The sequence below is a fragment of the Phytophthora parasitica genome, assembly GCF_000247585.1.
Source record: "Phytophthora parasitica INRA-310 unplaced genomic scaffold supercont2.1, whole genome shotgun sequence".
Taxonomy (NCBI): domain Eukaryota; phylum Oomycota; class Peronosporomycetes; order Peronosporales; family Peronosporaceae; genus Phytophthora; species Phytophthora nicotianae.
The window spans coordinates 3,383,627-3,401,280 of record NW_008634126.1 but is presented as its reverse complement, the minus strand read 5'-3'; the positions used below and the strand labels follow the sequence as shown (position 1 = coordinate 3,401,280).

At 50.6% G+C, this 17,654-nt stretch overlaps 10 protein-coding genes across 12 annotated transcripts in view; 7 read left to right on the top strand and 3 right to left on the bottom strand.

Moving 5' to 3' along the window:
- Nucleotides 1-2,021, bottom strand: part of PPTG_00922 (hypothetical protein) — a gene marked incomplete at both ends in the record, with an annotated part of 2,677 nt that extends 656 nt beyond the window's left edge. Inside the window, one exon of the mRNA XM_008892498.1 lies at nt 5-2,021. Within this exon, the coding sequence (XP_008890746.1) occupies nt 5-2,021 (2,017 nt within the window). The remainder of the gene's footprint in view (nt 1-4) is intronic.
- Nucleotides 2,022-2,604: 583 nt separating this feature from the next.
- PPTG_00921 lies at nt 2,605-4,780 on the top strand. 2 transcript variants are annotated; one of them, XM_008892497.1, is made up of 4 exons: nt 2,605-4,255; nt 4,320-4,433; nt 4,504-4,605; nt 4,673-4,780. In XM_008892497.1, exons 1-4 carry the CDS (start codon nt 2,642-2,644, stop codon nt 4,718-4,720), a joined length of 1,878 nt encoding a protein of 625 aa, XP_008890745.1. In that variant the 5' UTR covers nt 2,605-2,641; the 3' UTR covers nt 4,721-4,780. The 2 variants fall into 2 exon arrangements, with proteins under 2 accessions (XP_008890745.1, XP_008890744.1); XM_008892496.1 differs by having other exon boundaries at nt 4,501-4,605.
- A 2,525-nt stretch (nt 4,781-7,305) lies between these two features.
- On the top strand, nt 7,306-7,758 carry PPTG_20811 (hypothetical protein). Its single transcript, XM_008893010.1, has one exon. The coding sequence runs from the start codon at nt 7,327-7,329 to the stop codon at nt 7,567-7,569; it is 243 nt and encodes an 80-aa protein (XP_008891258.1). The 5' UTR covers nt 7,306-7,326; the 3' UTR covers nt 7,570-7,758.
- Nucleotides 7,759-8,093: 335 nt separating this feature from the next.
- On the bottom strand, nt 8,094-9,095 carry PPTG_00920 (hypothetical protein; the record flags this gene model as incomplete). Its single annotated transcript, XM_008892495.1, has 2 exons — nt 8,094-8,347; nt 8,408-9,095. The coding sequence occupies 2 exons, from the start codon at nt 9,093-9,095 to the stop codon at nt 8,094-8,096; spliced, it is 942 nt and encodes a 313-aa protein (XP_008890743.1).
- Nucleotide 9,096: 1 nt separating this feature from the next.
- On the top strand, nt 9,097-10,244 carry PPTG_00919 (hypothetical protein). Its single transcript, XM_008892494.1, has one exon. The coding sequence runs from the start codon at nt 9,126-9,128 to the stop codon at nt 10,059-10,061; it is 936 nt and encodes a 311-aa protein (XP_008890742.1). The 5' UTR covers nt 9,097-9,125; the 3' UTR covers nt 10,062-10,244.
- A 438-nt stretch (nt 10,245-10,682) lies between these two features.
- On the top strand, nt 10,683-11,803 carry PPTG_00918 (hypothetical protein). The gene has a single exon (XM_008892493.1). It carries the CDS (start codon nt 10,699-10,701, stop codon nt 11,632-11,634), a length of 936 nt encoding a protein of 311 aa, XP_008890741.1. The 5' UTR covers nt 10,683-10,698; the 3' UTR covers nt 11,635-11,803.
- A 506-nt stretch (nt 11,804-12,309) lies between these two features.
- Nucleotides 12,310-12,831, top strand: PPTG_00917 (hypothetical protein; the record flags this gene model as incomplete). Its single annotated transcript, XM_008892492.1, has 1 exon — nt 12,310-12,831. The coding sequence occupies one exon, from the start codon at nt 12,310-12,312 to the stop codon at nt 12,829-12,831; it is 522 nt and encodes a 173-aa protein (XP_008890740.1).
- Nucleotides 12,832-12,898: 67 nt separating this feature from the next.
- On the top strand, nt 12,899-13,584 carry PPTG_00916 (hypothetical protein; the record flags this gene model as incomplete). The annotated part of the gene is made up of 2 exons (XM_008892491.1): nt 12,899-13,100; nt 13,298-13,584. 2 exons carry the CDS (start codon nt 12,899-12,901, stop codon nt 13,582-13,584), a joined length of 489 nt encoding a protein of 162 aa, XP_008890739.1.
- On the bottom strand, nt 13,101-17,577 carry PPTG_00914. 2 transcript variants are annotated; one of them, XM_008892488.1, is made up of 5 exons: nt 16,476-17,577; nt 16,281-16,412; nt 15,782-16,210; nt 15,469-15,714; nt 13,101-15,400 (listed from the first exon to the last, which is right to left on the bottom strand). In XM_008892488.1, the coding sequence occupies exons 1-5, from the start codon at nt 17,526-17,528 to the stop codon at nt 14,792-14,794; spliced, it is 2,469 nt and encodes an 822-aa protein (XP_008890736.1). In that variant the 5' UTR covers nt 17,529-17,577; the 3' UTR covers nt 13,101-14,791. The 2 variants fall into 2 exon arrangements, with proteins under 2 accessions (XP_008890736.1, XP_008890737.1); XM_008892489.1 differs by having other exon boundaries at nt 15,469-16,210.
- Nucleotides 13,902-14,720, top strand: PPTG_00915 (hypothetical protein; the record flags this gene model as incomplete). The annotated part of the gene is made up of 1 exon (XM_008892490.1): nt 13,902-14,720. One exon carries the CDS (start codon nt 13,902-13,904, stop codon nt 14,718-14,720), a length of 819 nt encoding a protein of 272 aa, XP_008890738.1.
- Nucleotides 17,578-17,654: the final 77 nt, after the last annotated feature.

Sequence of the window (17,654 nt, the reverse complement as noted above, 5' to 3'; positions counted from 1 at the left end):
TTACTCGAATCAAGATACCCAGGACCTTGACGCAGACCTTCCAAACCGTCCACTATCAGCTTGGTCTGGGTCTCGTTGGCCACACCCGAAGTGAGTGCAAACGCAGTAGCCGAGACGCCATACACTTCAGGTGTCGATACGTCCACAGCATAGTTACCCAGCGCATCGTTCCAGAGCAGCTCGTTGATAGCAGCTTTCACACTAGCAGCAACCTGAAGCCAAGAATTTGCAGATTCTAAGTCACCCACAGCACGAGCCACTCCAGCCATACCGTCGAGACACTGGACAGCAGCAGCATTCACAGCCATGCCTGCACCGGGTCCAAGGAATACCACCACGTATTTCGTCAAGTCAATGAGTCCATTGCTGCCTTGGTTGCCAATAAGCCAAGTCATCGCACGGGTGAATTCCTCCCAATGGGCTTTGACGAAAGCATCGTCGTCGTAATAGTCCATGTAAGATACCAAACCGATCATTCCGAGGATCACGTAGTCCGGGAAATTGTAGTAGGCATCCACAGTGCCGGCATCGTTGAGGAATACTTCGGGCGTAGGCATCGGCGATTGGTACGAAATGGGAACGAAACCAGCCATTTGACCTGTTGCCGCTTGGTACTCGAACAAAAACTCCCACGTACCGGCGATCTGCTCGGGTTTCGAGTTCGCCACGCCCATGATTCGCGTCGTGTGGTAAAAATCTCCCAGCCAAACGTACCGGTCACGTTTGGCGCCATCCATGCACACGCCGTACGCGTTGCTCTGTCCGCCGAACTCTGGAACGACCACGCTTTCGTCTGTCATTGGGTTCGAGTACAGCACCTTGGACGAGTCGGACAAACTAGTAGCCGTCACATTGCGCACATAGGATGCTTGATCCTGCCAGCCACCGAAGCCGATCGCACCTTCACCGCGTGACGCATAACCGTAGAAGGAGAGCTGGCTGTCCGTGAACCCCATTTCGGTCAGTATGATATCGAACACTTGCTGTCCGTCGATGGAGAACACAATGTTACCAGCCGTGGCGTTGACACGAATCTCCACGGGGTACCAGACGTTCTCCTTGACGTTGAACGGCACATCGTACTGACCCAGTATGTAGCTCGTCATGCTCGTGGCGTTAGCAAAGTCGTAGCCGTATGCAAGAGTCACCGTGTTGGCAGGGAACAATGTCGTGTTGATGTTGGAGAAGGTCGTGTCGTTCGGGTACTCGGACGCCAAATGGATCTGCACGCCGTCACGGTTGCCCGTCAGGTCGTACGCAATGGTGTAGCCTGCGCCACCGCGGATGATCTGCGAGTCGAAGGTGAGCACGTAGTCCGTCAGGTTCCACGTCCGGTACGAGATACCCGGACGCGTGCCAGGCACAAAGGTGCCGTTCTCTTCGGACGAGCTCCACGAAGGCACTTGACTGCCAGCATCCAAGCAAGCGGCAGTCACAGCACGTGCTCCCAATTTCCAGATCTCGTCGTACTTGGCGTTGGAGCTTGAAAATTTACCGGGTAGAGTGGTAAGGTCGTCGATCACCTCGACGGACGCCTGCAAACCGACAGTCTCGAACGTGATGGAGTCACCAGTAAGCAGGCGAAGTGACTGCCATCGTTGACCAGGTTGACTGAGTATGGAGGTGATCGTGGTTCCAATTTCGTCTTCAGTGAAGCGGTGAGTCTCCACGCGACGTGAGTTGGCGATGGATGTCGTGAACTGCGATGGCCCATCCGAGTAGTTGAGCGAGAGCGCTGGGAACTGCTCTGCGTACTTGACTTCGACCTCCACTGGTCCATTGGAGACGGAGGACACCACAAAGTACGGCAGTCCTGCCACTTCGTAGTTGTAGTCGAGTGTGGCCAGCGGTTCGTCCGTTGAAAGAGTGAATCCACCCGAGTAGGACTGGCCATCCATAGACGGCACGGAGCTCAGCGCGATCTTCTTGGGGGTGAATATGCCATATTTGTCGAGGTTGTCGGCGAAGCAGAGCTCGGCCAATGCCGGCGCCAGCAGCAGTGCGAGACCAATACTACGCATTGCGTCGAGATACTTTGGGTCTTGCTCGTTAGTCGACAAATTCGAAACTGTGGCTGCTCCAGACTGATGAAAATTACGTGAGGCCTCTCCGCAATGCGTTCGGATTGCATGCCTTCATACTTCAGAATTCGCCCATGCCAGTGAAATAGTTGTGCATGTACGTGCATTGCTGTAGGTCAAGTGCCACTGTTGATGCTGATACTGTACGGCATATGGTTGAAGCTCATATTATTTTTTCGTACAGCTCGAGCATGCTAACACTGCTAGCTAGCACTGCTCAGCAGTGACAACTTATCACTGACAAGCGAACTGCTCACACAAAAGCAAAGTTTATGCTGGTGCGGTTGAAGTTTGGCCCTCGCAGATTACGGGACCCGAGCTAAACCTCGCGGTCGTGACAAAATCTGTTTCGCAGGACTGAGGCGGCTGAAGCCCGCGCGCTATGTACTGTAGAGCTCTTGAATAAAGCTGGTAGCACCAATGAAGAAGAAGATGGTTGTATTTGAAAAGCAGATACACGGAGAACTGTGAACTTGCACATCGTCAAAGACTGGCCACACTAATTTCTAAATTAACGTTAGAAATTCTAATCATCACATTTTCATTGGATACGACACAAAATGGGTCGTGGAGAGTACTACCGCAACAAGTACGGTGGTGGCCGTGGAGGAGGACGAGGTGGCCGAGGTGGCCGCGGCCGTGGCCGGGGAGACAGCGAAGGCTTTGACCGTGGCCATAGTGGTCATTACAATGATCGTCCGCGGACGCCACTAACCACTGCTTCGTGGGAACGATTGGGCTACGTGCTGCAAGAGATTCACAACCGGAACTACGGCGCGTACCATGAACTAGAGCGTGTCTTCGAATTTCAGAGCAATGATCTTCACTTCGCCCTCGAGTTCGACCACATCCAGGGTGACCCGTACGCCAGTCCGTCGCGGTCCCACGTGACAGTCTCCGCTACGTCGGCTGCATTCCCGGCCGAGATGTACCAGGACAAGATCCGTAACGTGGCCCTGTGTGACTATTTAACCAGAGTATTCGCGGCCAGTGCTCGTAGCTGTGGGGCCGATGTCAAAACCATCAGTAATTCCTGGCAAGGGGTTAAAGGCGGGGATATCTCCATTGATACTCCAGGCCAACATGTAATCGAACGCTCGAGTGTCAATGTGCTGGCCAATGGAGACGTGGAGACCAGATTCAACATCAACTTGCCGGCCCGTGGCCGCAGTATTTGTGGTGATTGGGCATACACGATTTTAGTTGAAACCTTGCCGAAGCTAGTGGAGCAGTCGTTGGTACTCAAGAGTTTGGATAAAAACCACATATGGCAGCATCTTCACTCAGTAGAGGACCAGGAGGCACTGAGAGGGATGCTGAAAGATGCCGGCTTAGTAGGTTTTGTGCGTGATGGAGCTGTTCTGCCTCGCCAGTCAGGAGCTTCGGATCTCCCGTTGAGTAGTGACAAAGCTATCCCGTTCAAGTCGCCGAAATCGTTGAGTAGAACGTTCACACTTCCTAACTATGGAGTTATCACCGGTATGGGGATTCCTCAGGGTGTGACTTTGTTCGTCGGTGGAGGTTTCCATGGTAAGAGTACAGTGCTGAAGGCACTAGAAGTTGGTGTGTACAACCACGTGCCGTCGGACGGGCGGGAGTTCGTGGTTATGGATCCCAACGCTGCCAAGATCCGCTCAGAGGACTCACGTAGCGTGGTGTGCACCGATATCAGCGCGTTTATCGACAACTTGCCGTTCAAGCAGGATACAACCCGCTTCTCCACTGCTGACGCGTCCGGTAGTACTTCACAGGCGGCCAACATTATTGAAGCTTTGGAAGTTGGTGCGACGACGCTTTTGATTGATGAGGACACATGTGCTACCAACTTTATGATCCGCGACTGGAAGATGCAGCAGTTGGTGGCCAAGGACAAGGAACCCATTACGCCATTCATCTCCAAGGTGCAGGCGCTTTACAAACAGCGTGGCGTCTCGTCAGTGCTGGTCATTGGTGGCGCAGGTGACTATTTTTCTGTAGCTGATCATGTTATCATGATGGACTCGTACGAGCCGCGAGATGTGACGACCGAAGCCAAGAAGATCGCTAGTGAACATGGAGAGATCCGTCAGGACGCGGAGTTTGGCGAGTTTAAGTCACGCATTCCTCTGGGTCGCGGGTTTGAGGTCAACGGCAAGGTTGTCTCGCGTGGCCTTGGCAAAATTCAGTACGGCGAGGTATGGTATTAAGACGAAGATTTGACGATGGTACACATGACTCACTTGAATTTTGTGATATCAGGTTGATCTTGACTTAAGCGCCGTGGAGCAGATCGTGGAGCCCAGCCAAGTGCGCACAATTGCTGATGCTATTCAGAAGACTCGTTCCTTCATGGACGGCAAATGCACTCTGGAGGTACAGCTACTTTTTTTTTGGGTCGTGGGAATTAGTGGAGCTCATGTCATCTTACTCATAATTGTAGGAGGTGTTGATCAAGCTTGAGGGTGAAATGGACCGCACAGGCTCGCTCGACGTCGTTGGTTTCCATAAGAAGTCAGGGTTTTACACTCGACCTCGCAAGCTCGAGGTGCGCCACGGTATTTTTTACTTGTTGTATTGCCAGCCTTTGACTAATTGTGACAATTATTGTGTAGCTGGCTGCCGCTATCAACCGTCTTCGAACAGCTACGATGACCCAGTAATGCAGAAGGATAATATAATTACTGCTTGTTTTGCCTGGAGCAGGTAACGAGGTTGTGTCATTCATTTGCGCTTGTTCATTATATTCCAGCTCCTACAATGGCGACCAAGTGAACAATTAATCTGACACATACAGCTATAAACCACAGCAAACTACACCAAGGCGACGCCGGTGGTCTCTTCTTCTTCGTCAGACTTCTTTTCCTCAGCATTATCGTTCTCCTCCAGTCGTCGACGTTTGCCCGAGCTCAAATGAAGCGATTGTCCGTCACTCACATGGCTTTCCGAATCAGTCCCTAACGCCGAGTTGTCGAATGCAAGGGCATCGCCATCTACAAAACATCAACCAAGCCAGTTAGCTCAATATCACAGGCAAACACCTCATACCACAGTATAATAACTCCTTACATGTCGAGACTAGAAATGTGGTGTCGTCCTGACCGCTGGCCATGTCGTCTGTGTGGTCTGGTGCAGCTCCACCAGCGAGACGCTTGCACGTCCGCTTGTTGTGACCTTTAACACCGCACACACTGCACCGGAGCTTCTCTTGTTTCGGGTCACCAAACTGCTGAATCTGCTGTACCTTGCGTGGCCGACCACGAGACTTTGGGAGGGTATGTGGGATGGTTACCTCGTCGGAAGGCACAGTAGCAATATCAATCGGTGTGATCCGTCCAGCGTAGAGCGTCTTCAACGACGTCATGAGGAAAATACGCGGGATCACATCCGTTCGCAGCATTCCAGCGTGTGTCACTGCAAGGAACACATGGAGACACGGGAAGCGAGAGACGTCATACTCACCACAGGTACACGTCTGCTTGGCAAAGTTAACTACTCGTCCGGCACTGGTTTGCTGGTCGATAACCTCAAATTCACTCTCAGAGGTGCGCACGACATCGTAACGTGACGCTTCTCCTTCATATTCCGCTGCAAGAGAATGGAACTCAGCCGGATATTCAGCGCTGAGGTGTCCGTAGCGTTCGTAGCGTTGGAACAGCGTTCGAGCCACTTGTGATACCCATCCCACGAGGATCATTAGCGGAGCCTTCGCACACAGTGCTTCCATCCACTGCATAGACGCATCCAACGGCAATTTAGGGCCACTCGTTCCAGTAGCAGAAGTCCCAGCGTCAGAGGCAGTTGTGGGGCTACGTATGAAGATTTCAACTTCATTGGACTGCGGACAGTTCGGAAAAACCGAATGAACAGCTCGTGTAAGTTCCTCGCCGCGGTTGTGCACCAGCGACGTCACTGAGCGCTCCAGGTCGGGGAAAGCACGACGTAATTGCTGTAAGAAGAACCTCCAGTCGTTCTCAGTCTCTGCTGGTGCCAGTCCAATTGCCATAGGAACATTGTCTCCCATAGCATCTTGAGCAGTGGCCGTAAACACGACTCCTCCAAAGGCCGACGTCACTAAGAACACACTCAACAGCATTGATCCTCTACAGTATCTCAGTGCGTCATGTAGTGGCTTGGGACACAGGAACGCCCTTCCAAACACCTTGGCATTTGGCTTATTAGAAGGCGGTGGGATGTCTTGATGCTCAAAAGCCACTAAGCTCCCGGCATTTGTCTCGACAAAAGCTTTCAGATATCCGTCCAATTTCATGTATGAGGACGAGTCTTCTTCCTTTCTTTGCTTTCTGAATGCACTCAGAGCTCTCCACGCCGTCATGTAGGACGGCTTAACGCCAAATTTCTCCTTCATAATGTCACTAACGTCCTTAGGTTTGACGGCGTCGCGTCCTCCTCTGGAGCTGGCTAATTGGCCCATATATGGCAGTGCTGTCTCCAGTAGCGCTGAGGCTGTGACTGTGGACGCACGGCCGTTGTCTCCTACATTTGCGTCGACTGTAACAGCCTCGGCGTTAGCAGCTAGACGAGCGTGGAGGATTGAACATGTTGGAGAGTGATTGAAGATGGCTCTGGTGACATACACTCTCCCGTTGGCGTGGCGGTTGGCCGAGACTACGAAATCGCATACTGGAACTGCAATTGCTGCTACTTCGGAGTCATTATTGGACCCAGATCGGCGTTTGCGCTGTCTCCAGGACGGACAACGGGCTTCGACTCGCTGCGGACTGCTGTGTTGCATGTAATACGGAGCATTTTTCTGCACTGAGAGCACCTTTAGAGCGCGGCGAAGCTCGTTCATGTCGTCGTAGCTCTCCTCGAAAGGTGTGAACCTCGACACAGCCGCAGGGGCTTCGGACTTGGGGGAGGACGCGACGTAGAGTGACTCGGGCACGTTTGTGACTTCTAACGCATCGTTTGAAGCGGCAGAAGCGGGTGGAGATGATTCAGCGTCTGGAGCAGAGGATGGAGACGTCGGTAGCGCGCTGGAGGCCGCGATAACGGCAGCAGGAGCTGCTTCGGATGGCGCAGGATCGGACGTTGGCATGCCAGTAATTTTCGCGGCTAGAATGGGAATATCGGGAATTGAGTTGTGATTGTGTGAGGCGTTTTTAGGGTGAAGTAGCGCAAGTGGCAATGTGAAGTAATCCAATGGAGTAGCTGGTGTAATAACCACGAATAGATTTGTGGAAAAATAATTATGCTTTCAAATTGAAGTTACTGGCCAATCAAAACGCGACAATGCATTTACCTCATGTGGAACGCCATCTTTCTTCAGTGCGTATCGCCTTCTGATGTCGCCGTCGCCGGAAAAGCAGGAGAAAAGATGGTCCAACGACTGATCGAGAGCAAGCTTAAGAACTTGGCCAAAGTACGTCTTGACGCAGAGAAAAAGATTGCAGAAATGCGAATGAAACGCGAGACGATGCTGTCGCGGCAAAAGGTAAAGAAGACAGGGTACTCGGACGACGAAGTGAACGAGATCCTTCCGCTTTAGTGGGCAGTGCGCTGGATAAGTGACGGAGGTATCCGCATTTACGCATCTTAGCTTTGATGAGCAGTACATGCAGAACGTATTGGCATTTGGAAGCCAAAAAATAACCATTCAACGATCATGAGTTTTTTTGGATACCCTGAAATTATTCCGCATTCTTTTTAGGATCAGCGATGATGTGGTCGTTAAAGCTGCTTTAAAGATACTGCTGGGTTCAGTAAGCATCTGGCACAAGTTTGCATTCTTGCTGTTTCTGTCTCGCATTGCGGCAGCGGCAGGATGTACAAGCATAAGAGCAACGTGGCTTATTTAGGAGCTACATGTACGAATCGCACTGCAAAAACTGCAGTAAACTGGTTAAATAGTAATCAGAAGCGTACATCACAAGTGTAAAAAGGAATTCAGGACTCAGACATCCGTTGTATTTTGCCATAACCATTTTGATTCCTAAGCTACCTCGTAGCTCGGTAAAACTCAACAAGCACTATTAAATAAATGTCTCCGACACAAGCATCTTTGTTGCGACTTCATAGTTCCTTAAGCGGCAAGACGACGTCAATTTCATCGTTGGGAATGCCATCCTTCCTCATGGTCTGGCGCGCCAGCATCCTCTCCAGCAGCAACTGCACTTCACCTCGACCTCGCTTGACTTCAACGTCGCACTCCAACATCTCTGCTCGCATCTTGTCTTCGTGTTCAAGGACAGCTTGGCTCTGCTTCTTCACATGATTCACCTTGATCTCTGCTATTTGCTGCTGGTCCTCGGATGGTAGTTGGGAGTCTGAATCACGGATAACGAGTTGACAGTGATCAGTGCGTTGGAACCCGTTGTCACCACCACTTAGGTCCAGCTCGTTCCCAGGGATGTTGCCGTAGGTCGTGCGACGCACGCAGTTTAACACCCGAGCTACTTCATCTCGATCTTCTTCTTCGTCTTCATGAACACCTGCATATGATTTGACTTCAGTTGTCTGCACCAGGCGGCGTTTGCCTGGACGGTGTACTTCCTTTCTCGTCTTGCGTTTAGCCTTTAAGCGTGCCGGCTTCTCCCGGTTATCTTCCGTGACTTCAATTTGGTATCGCGCCGATGCCATAGTGTTCAGGTAGCTAGAGTCACGGAATATCGGCACCAACTCGCTGAAGTGAGGACATAGCGACAAAACTGCAGTCTCCGTGTCGCTATCCACGTTGCCAGTGGTAACGTCGTTGCCGTTGATGTCTCTCTCCTTCAGCCACTGCTTCGCAGAGAGGTACTGGTTTTCGATAGAGCGGACCTTACCGCGCACACTCGACTCTGTGCGGTGCTCAATGCCGTTCCTCTTCAACGCACCCAAAACGCTCTGGATGGCTCTGCTCCGTTGGTCACCATGCAAACGCTCGTACTTCCCAGGAGTCACCATCCACTTTAACAAGACATCCAGCGAAGTGAGTCCATCGGGTGTGGGGCTGTCTGCATCCCACGGAATCCGCGCAAGCGTCGTGGATTCATTGGCATCACCTTGCTTCTGCGTCGTGGTTGTCAGTCTCATCGTGTCTTTGGTCCAAAGTGAAGTCCTCGAATGCCGATCCCACCGTTGGAGACCAACATTTACTCTTTGGCGTCGGGTCCCATAAAGACAACCCCGTTGCAATCTATGCAAAGTTCATTTTGCAGAACAAACATGACAAAGCCTTGGGATGCCGACGGCGAGAAGCCTGGATCTCCAACGTCGATGGATATACTAGTCCGGTGGCTGGGGACGCCAGACAATTACAAGAAATGGAAGTCTAAAGAGAGGCAGCCACTGCTCGAAGAAATTTGCAGTGATATTAAGAAGCACGTAGCCACAAAGCGTTCGGATAAAGCTGTCAGATGCAAGATCTTGAAACTGGAGAAGCAATTCAAGGATGCCACTACTTGGTTGAGCGGAAAGGGGCAGCTTGTAGCGTACACGGATGGAAAAGCGAGTGAAGATGTAGTGCAAGGTGTGCTACAGCGATGCCCGCTCTATAGTGAGCTTTCCACTGTATTCCAGTCGATGAACGCAGATACCGAAGCTGAGACCAAACATGGTGACGAAACGAAGAGTGTGATGGACAATGGAACTACGGAGGAAGAGCAGAAATGTGCCAAGCTATCCGTTACCCAAGGCGATCAGAAGCGGAGTCAGGATGCTGTCGACGATAACCAGATTTCGAAGAAACAGCGGAAGCATAAAGCTCCGGAGCCTCAGCCAGCATTGGTGCAGGATAATTTGCCAAGGGTGGAGAGATCTGCCGGAGAAGTGAGATCGATTGGTGGCGAGAGATCACTGGCACTCGCGGAGTTCAAAAGAGAGAGTGAATCTCGCTGGAACGAGTATTGCGGGGTTAGTAGGAGCCCTTGCTTGAGGGAAACCGGGGAAAGCTGGCTCAGCAGATCCTCCAACGCGAGATCGAGCACGTTGATGCCATGGCCAAGCTGCAGTTCGAAGCGGAGCAGAAACGACAGGAGCTGCAAACAACATGTGCGATAGTACTATCGCGACACAAATTACGAATCGCGGGTGTGTCGGAAGAGGACGTGGACAGCATGATTCCCAAGTGACGAAACACGGTTCCGTTGCTTCCAAGTTTTTTTTTTTTTAGTTTTTGTAGTATTTCGAGCAGTATATTCTAATCGTGAAGACAAAAAAAAGCAGTTGCTTGCTAGTTTTTTCCTCTAACAAACATTGAGAGGTTCAAAGCAACCTAGAAAGTCGACACAAGTGAAGAAGTTAATCCTTCATTTACCAATTAGACCTGCTAGGTGTAATCGGCATTGCGGTGTACGTGAAAGCTCGTTCACGCTGTGATCGCAGAGGAAAAGGACCCCCCCCCCCCCCCCCCCCCCCCCCCATTTTCAAGAATAATTTCCCGATTTTACTTTTTCAGTGGTCAAGTAACCCAGAAGCGACAATTGAAATTCATTGAAGCCCAATGCGGAGATATGTTCATTAATTGCTAGTCATAGTCAAGAGTTGCGAACGGACTTTCACGTGAGTGTGAAGCCGCTGATGATCATTTGGCGAGTTTTCTTGGCAAAGAAAAGTGGATAATTTTCCAACTAACTGTAAGCTCCTTTTCGCTTTTTCTCCAGCGCCAAGTCCCAAATCGAATTTCTCATACTGCAAGATGGCGCTGTGGGAGAAAGATAACAAGCAAAGAGGAGGACCGTCTTCCCTGGACGTGCTGCTGCGATGGCTACTTACTACAGGCAACTACGAACGGTGGACACTCAACAGCAAGATAAGCGTCGCCAAGGAAGTTGTCGTAGAGCTTGTAGCTCATGGGATCAATAATCGTACTGCAAAAGGCGTTCTCAAGAAAATCCGCACGCTGGAACAAGAATTTAAATCGGCAAAAGAGTGGCTGACGGAAAATGATCTCGAGCACCAATATCTTCGCGGAGAGACAAGCAAGGGTGCGAACGACACAGTACGGCAGCTGTGTCCGCGATATCGGAAGCTGGTGCATGTGTTTGACCGCTCTGCTGGCAGCAAAGCTGAGAGCGATACAGCTCCACGTAGACGTGAGCTCAACGCCGGTCGAAGTACTCAAAAGAAGCCGCGCGTTCAGGGCTCTGGTGATGAGTTTAACGCTAGACCTGGTACGCAGAAGAAGCCGCGAGTTCTGGGCCCTGGCAAAGAGCTCAACGCTGGGCGCGATACGCAGAAGAAACGACGAGCTCTGGACTTGAGGAGAAGCAGCAAGGACTCAAACGGTTCAGAGGGAAAGAGTTCGGTTGTTCATCCGTGGCCGAGCAGTTCTGGACGTCAGACAAGCGAGAAGGGCCAACTTGATCCAGCCCCCAAGTCGGATAAATGTTGTGAGGCCTACAGTGATGTGAAGGACGTGAAGGATATTGTCAAGTCCGATGAAGTATTGGACCAGCGGTTGCTAGAGTGCGAGATTGAGCACAAGCGGACGTTGTTCAAGTGCCACCTCGAGGGAGAGCAAAAGCGAGAGGAAGTACGCACGATGTGTGAGGTGATGTTATCGCGGCATAAGCTACTGAACGCAGGGGTTGCTGAAGAAATTGTGGATCACATCTTTCCGGTGGAATACTGAAGTGAAAGTTCCGGGTGTCGAGTTCACTTTTTTTTTCCGTTAGCACGGATATCTGTGTAGTGCGTTCTAACATGGAAAGGTGCTGAGTGCAAAGGTTACTTTTTCCCGATTAGCATGGATATCTATGCAATACCTTTGAATGCAAATTGTTCTAGTCTCTGAATTGCTCATTTTTCATTCAGTAAAGTAGCAACTTTGTTGAATCAATTCGTTTGGCAGCCAAATTGGCTCGTATTCTCAAAGTGTGTCAAGAAAAAAAAAGTAAAATTCAAAACTCCACCTGCACACGGTTTGGTATCATTTTCTTCAGTGCCTAGTCTCAAAACAGCAAACGCTTGGTTCGAGCGAAACGCGATGACATCGTGGAATAGCGATGCGAAGACGCGCGGTAGGGTGGCTTCAATGGATGTGTTAATGGAGTGGCTTTTGACATCAGGAAACTACTCGCGCTGGTTGTTTCAAAGAAAGGAGGTTCTAGCTATGGAGATAGCAAGGAAGCTCCACGTTCATGGAATCATGGATCGATCACTTCCAACGATCGTGCAGAAGGTTGCAAGACTCCAAGCCCAGTTGGAAACAGCGACAGATTGACTGGTGACACAGGGGCAGCTAGTGCGATATCAAAGCGGCACAGCAACCGAAGACGTGAAGGGTGGCGAGCTGAAGTGATGTCCGATGTATCCGCGACTCACAACAGTTTTCCGGAAGACCCCCGGAGGCAGCAACAAAGAGGAGCAAATTAAACGTCCTAATGCAGCCTCTAAGAGTGCTGAAAAACGGAGTCCTACTAAGCTGGACCGACGTCTAAGCGTACTGGTTAAGTGCAAAAGACCCACCGACGCTGCTGAATACCACTCAGATGACGACCTCAAAGAGCAGGAAGCCCCGACGATCAAGCAAACAGTACACTCTAGTGTGCTGACAGAAAGACTAGTGGTTGTTGAGGGTTTAAACGGACATCACGAGCTTCGTTATGAAGCTGTTCACATCACCAAATACAAAACATCGTCTAAAGTGAAAAATGGATTGGCCCCACGACGCGGAATTGTTTGCGATGAGGCTATTGCCAAAAGCCATGTCGAGGCTGCGCAAAAGCGTGAGGTGATGCGTACGACGCGTGACAAGTTGCTGTCAAAGCACAAGTTGTTGAGTGCTGGTGCTCCAAAAGACGACGTGCACCGTGCTATTCAAGAGTAGCCACTACAAAGCCATCCTTTCGTTTATTTTGCAACAAGTTTGTAGTTAAGTAATCTGCTTACAGGTGATGGCAGACTTGACGGCGGACGCCATGCAACATCCACTTGTGTACACTAAGGGGAGGCGTGATGAGGCTGTACTGGAGATTCTCCATGAGCTAAAGCTCAATGGAATTAGTCACCGCACTGAAAAAGCTATCGAATCCAAAGTTCGTCGTTTTGAACGCGAGTTTAACTCGGTTCTGAAATGGCTTGAAGCGAACCGCCTCAGTGCGAACGAAATCCTTACACGTTGGCAAAAATGCTAGCCAAATGTCCTCTATTCTGCGAGTTCCTTCCTGTGCTTGGGCCGCAAATGGCAAGAACGAAAACAAGAACCACGAGCAAAAAGATGTCGACCACGAAACATTCTACGAGCAACAATCGCAAGGCAGACAACTAAGATCCGTGTCATGATGCGGCTGAAGTGGATGTCGGCGACATGAAGAACAAGTCGGAGCCAAGTGCCATCGACTCCGTGCGCAAGGTCGTGCCTTACGGTGCCATGGGATCCAATTGCTTTGAGCAGAGTTTTCGTGTGGCCGAGTTTCCACCGGCGTTGCAGCAGAAATTTGGGGAGGTGATGCTAAACCACACGCAAAAGAGCAGCGAGAGAGTGCTTGAGACTGGCAAGAAGCTTCGCGAGGTGGATTGGCGATGCGAGCAACGAACGCCAAGAAGCAGAAAGCGATGGCCAAGTCCGACGAGCAACTGAGGCAAAGCATTAATATTATGAGATACCGGGTGGAGGTGACTAAAGCGAGATACGAGCTGCAGAAAGAAGGCGTCCTAAGTGAGGACATCGACTTTGCCTTGCCGCTAGCAGAGGCACAAGCAAAGATTTCTTGTACGTCAAGTAGCTCTTAGTCTCCTTCAAAGCTGTCCATTTCCACAGCGTTAGATTCTTTTACTGCTTTTTCTTTGGCGCTCTTTGAGTAAAAGCGACAAGGCGTTAAGTTTGTTTCTCTTGGGCCCGTTAGTGTTCAAACGGGTAGTTCGTTGAAACTTGTCCTAAGCGATATTGCAATTTTCATGGTGAACTGGGACGCCGATAGCGCCACTCCCGGGGGACCGACATCAGAAGATGTGCTTTTGCGCTGGTTGCTTACCCCTGAGAATCAGAAACGCTGGCAATCCGAGTCTCACAAGAAGCTGTGCGAGGAAATCGTTCGAGACCTTAGCACGCATGGGATCACTCGCAACGCGGATGCTGTCGACCATAAAATCTCCCGCATGAAGAACAAATGCAAGGCTGTGGACAAATGGCTCTCGAAGGCTGGACAATATGCTGCTTATCACAGTGGCGCAGCCACTCAGAAGGTCAAGGACGGAGTCCGCCAGCGCTATCCACACTACGACAACTTGGCACCACTGTTCGGAATAGCGGACGGTGGACAACCTGGCACTCTGAAGCGATCGGCGACCGACAGTGAAGAAAAAACGCCGCCCAAGAAACAGCGAGCCACGGACGAACCAAGTTATCGGGTGCAAGAAATAGTGGACTTTAGTTCAAGCCAACAACCTGACTTGTCCCCTCTTCCCTCGGACACAGCGTTTGTCCATCATACCGCACAAGGACACACCAGTAATGTGCTTGAAATGTTTTCGCGTAGAGCGATTGGACTGTTTGATACCCAAGAAGCCAAACACGTTTCGTTCATGGGTAAAGAAGGGAAGCAGCGGCTTGTTGACTGCGAGATCCAACGGCAGAAAGACCTGGCCAAATGCCAAGTGGAAGGTGAACAGAAGCGAGAGGAAATTCGAACCACGCGCGAGAAGCTCATCTCGCGTCACGAGTGCTTGAGCGCAGGCGTCCCGAAAGAAATCGTGGACAAGGCCATGCCGCTTTGAGCTCATCTGGTTCTCAAAACTCCTTTCATGTTGATCCTGAATCAATACATGTATTCACACTTGTGCTGTATTTAATCTCTTCCTTCCTGGATGACCGTAAGTGAATGCAACTGATCCGACGACAACACGTTTTGGTTCTTCTTACAGAAACTCACAAACCCTCGCAGCTTCATCCTGCTCTCGGGTGGACACGACTTGATAGCAGTTTGCACCTTCGGGTGTGTCAGAATTTTAGTCAAAGCCACAGAAAACTTGGGCGAAAACGGCGGAGCGATACGTGCAAACAGCATCGTGATAAAGTTTCGCAATAGCGCTTGATCAAGTTCCAAAGTGTTCGTGAACACAAACTCCAGTACAGGCAACACGTAGCCACTCGTGATCATGAACACCATACATCGAAGTGTTTCTCTCTTCAGCTCCAAAGCCTTCACTGGGTTCACGTCAGGATGCAGTCGCAACGACGTCACCAATACACCAAATGAGATCGGCCACTGAGCAACGTGGAGCTTAATAGAAGCCTTCAGTATTCGCAGCAAACTGGGGAAGCAAATGTGCAGTGGTGTACTGCTGAAGAACCCTGGAGATGTGAGGAGAACCTCCAGCCAGTGCAACACACCCATGGACACGACAGGGACGGACATCACCGAGATCAGCTTATCCACTACTCCCGATTGATTCATCTGGTAGCAACAGAAGACATGATGGTCAGTTTATCGTGTAACTGTGAAGATGATACTACATGACTCACATTGTAACCAAGAGTGTGGTCCGACTTGCAGATTGCTGACGCCTCGACCAGAGCTTTCTTTGTAGATTCAACGCCGTCATCGTCAACTTCGACCTGATTCGACGATCCCTGGACTCCTGTTTGCAGTAAACTCCGTTCGTCCTTCGTGGACGCGGCATAAGCCAACAGAAACACGCAGTTCTGAACGAATGCCGGCGAGATCGAGTCCGAAGGATTGAACAGTCGATCTAGCAGACTTGACAGGACCTAGCACAACGTTAACCAAAGTTACTACACCAGTCATCTGACGCCCTCCAAAGAAGCGTGATCGTACCATGGGGTCTCGAAGGTGAGCTACGGGTGGTGGCGTCTTGGACGTTTGATATTCCTTTGCCAACACCTCTGCACTCAATTCCAAACACTTCTTCGTCTTCACGATCGACAGGATCGCGTCACAGAACTTCGAGTTCGAGTCGTAAATGTATCGGCGACGCAAAATGTGGAACGGAACAATCTTCGCTCCAAATCTACTGCTGGCTGTTTCCTGGAGCTCTCCATGTACACGGTTCAACTTCGAACGTACCATACGAATGTGCGTGTACTCGGCGCTAGTAACAACCGCATCTTTCTGCATCAAGTACAACTTGTCGTCCATCGAGCAGAGCAGTTCTTGTGCGTAGACGTACGAGTGCGAAGACTGGCAGCAAACCTTCTTCAAGGCTGCAATGTCCTCCACTACTTCTTCTTCGTTAGCAAATGGAATCTGTCAGCCATAGAAACAACACTCAGTAATGACCAACCATTAGTCAACAACGATGTCGAAGCACACTTACTCGACTGAAGGCATCCAATAGAACCCCACTAAACACCGGGAAGAACGCATTTGCACTGGTGATAGATGCGATTTCCTTGTGATGACCTGCTTCCGAGATGCGCCGAATTGCATACTGAAGCAACGTACACGTCTACAACAACCAACACAAAATCATCACTGATAATCCTACAGAATCAGTCCCAACATCACAAACCTTGTGCGTTTCCGCGAGTTCAATCAGCATCAGTCGCCACTTTCGGTCGTTCAGCATTTGGGTCAGCCACTCCGGCTCCATTGCGGACCCACTCAGTACATTCGACACGAGTTTGGGGTCGTAGTTCTCGTTGATCATATCTTTCAGATGATTGTACAGAATTTCCTCCGCTGGGTCCCACGACGCGCCTTTATTGGCAATCACCGCTCCTTCGTTCACATCGAATGTCATTTTGTTCTCCAACGCCGTTGTAGAGACTGGTAAAGTGTCCAACCAGGACGCAACAAGTCCAATCATCTGCGCATGGCCGCGGTACGACGACGACAGCTTCTCCACAAGAATTTCAGGGCCATTGGATTCGGTATGAGCTCTCAGGAAACCGTTAATTACAGCCAATACATTGGCCTCCATGATAGCGTCAGTCTTGGACAGCTCTTGCAACAATCTGGTAGCTTCTTTGCCGTCCTCCGTGTCTTTCTCTTCAATATCTTTAGTAGCATCATGGTCCTGCTCCTCGTCGTCCCAGATAATGAGTCTCTTCTCGTCCTGTCGACGTCTCTTCCTCTGGCTCTCGACCGGTACGTGCTCCACCTTTTCTCTCTTGGTTTTCTTTTTCTTCTTCTTTGAGTGGGTCGTTGTTTCTTGTGCAAGTTCTTCTTCTTCTTGAGTCTGATTCTTGACTTCAACTCTCTGATTCTGAGTCTCCTCAGACTCCGCAGTCTCGTCCTTATTAGTGGCCTCCTCGCTCTTCTTGGTCTTGCTGTGGTGCCTGTGCTTCTCTGTGGCTCCAGCGTGAGGCTTGATTTCAACACCCTCGGGTCGCTGCCATTGGGTCTTACGCGTCGCGCGGTTGTAGTAGTAGGCGCGCTCGTTCTTGGGGTCCCAGAGCTCCTCCCATTCAGCCTTCTTGGACGACGATGGGGCCGCTGAAGCGGCGCTGGGCTCTTCACCGTCAAAGTCAGCGGGCTTCTCCCATGCGCTCTGCTTGGTGCTGCGGTTGTAGTAGTACGTCCGCCCCTCCTTGGTCACGTGCGCGCTCCAGACACTCGTCATGGCCAGCAGGACGCCTTGTTATTGTGAATGGATGAAGATGCAGATTGGTTAATATTGAGGTGATAAATTTTGACCAATAGAGAATGGCATCGTTGTTGATTGGTGAAAATATAACATGCATCATCT

What these genes read in the sequence shown, in the direction of transcription:
- PPTG_00919 (XM_008892494.1), top strand. Translation starts at nt 9,126, where the DNA reads ATGCCGATCCCACCGTTGGAGACCAACATTTACTCTTTGGCGTCGGGT.
- PPTG_00918 (XM_008892493.1), top strand. Translation starts at nt 10,699, where the DNA reads ATGGCGCTGTGGGAGAAAGATAACAAGCAAAGAGGAGGACCGTCTTCC.
- PPTG_20811 (XM_008893010.1), top strand. Translation starts at nt 7,327, where the DNA reads ATGTGGAACGCCATCTTTCTTCAGTGCGTATCGCCTTCTGATGTCGCC.
- PPTG_00914 (XM_008892488.1), bottom strand. Translation starts at nt 17,528, where the DNA reads ATGACGAGTGTCTGGAGCGCGCACGTGACCAAGGAGGGGCGGACGTAC. An exon ending in AACTCGCGGAAACGCACAAG is followed by an intron (nt 16,413 to 16,475) that starts GTTTGTGATGTT and finishes TGGTTGTTGTAG; the next exon opens with ACGTGTACGTTGCTTCAGTA. An exon ending in ACCACACTCTTGGTTACAAT is followed by an intron (nt 15,401 to 15,468) that starts GTGAGTCATGTA and finishes TGTTGCTACCAG; the next exon opens with ATGAATCAATCGGGAGTAGT.
- PPTG_00921 (XM_008892496.1), top strand. Translation starts at nt 2,642, where the DNA reads ATGGGTCGTGGAGAGTACTACCGCAACAAGTACGGTGGTGGCCGTGGA. An exon ending in GCAAAATTCAGTACGGCGAG is followed by an intron (nt 4,256 to 4,319) that starts GTATGGTATTAA and finishes TTGTGATATCAG; the next exon opens with GTTGATCTTGACTTAAGCGC. An exon ending in CTCGACCTCGCAAGCTCGAG is followed by an intron (nt 4,606 to 4,672) that starts GTGCGCCACGGT and finishes ATTATTGTGTAG; the next exon opens with CTGGCTGCCGCTATCAACCG.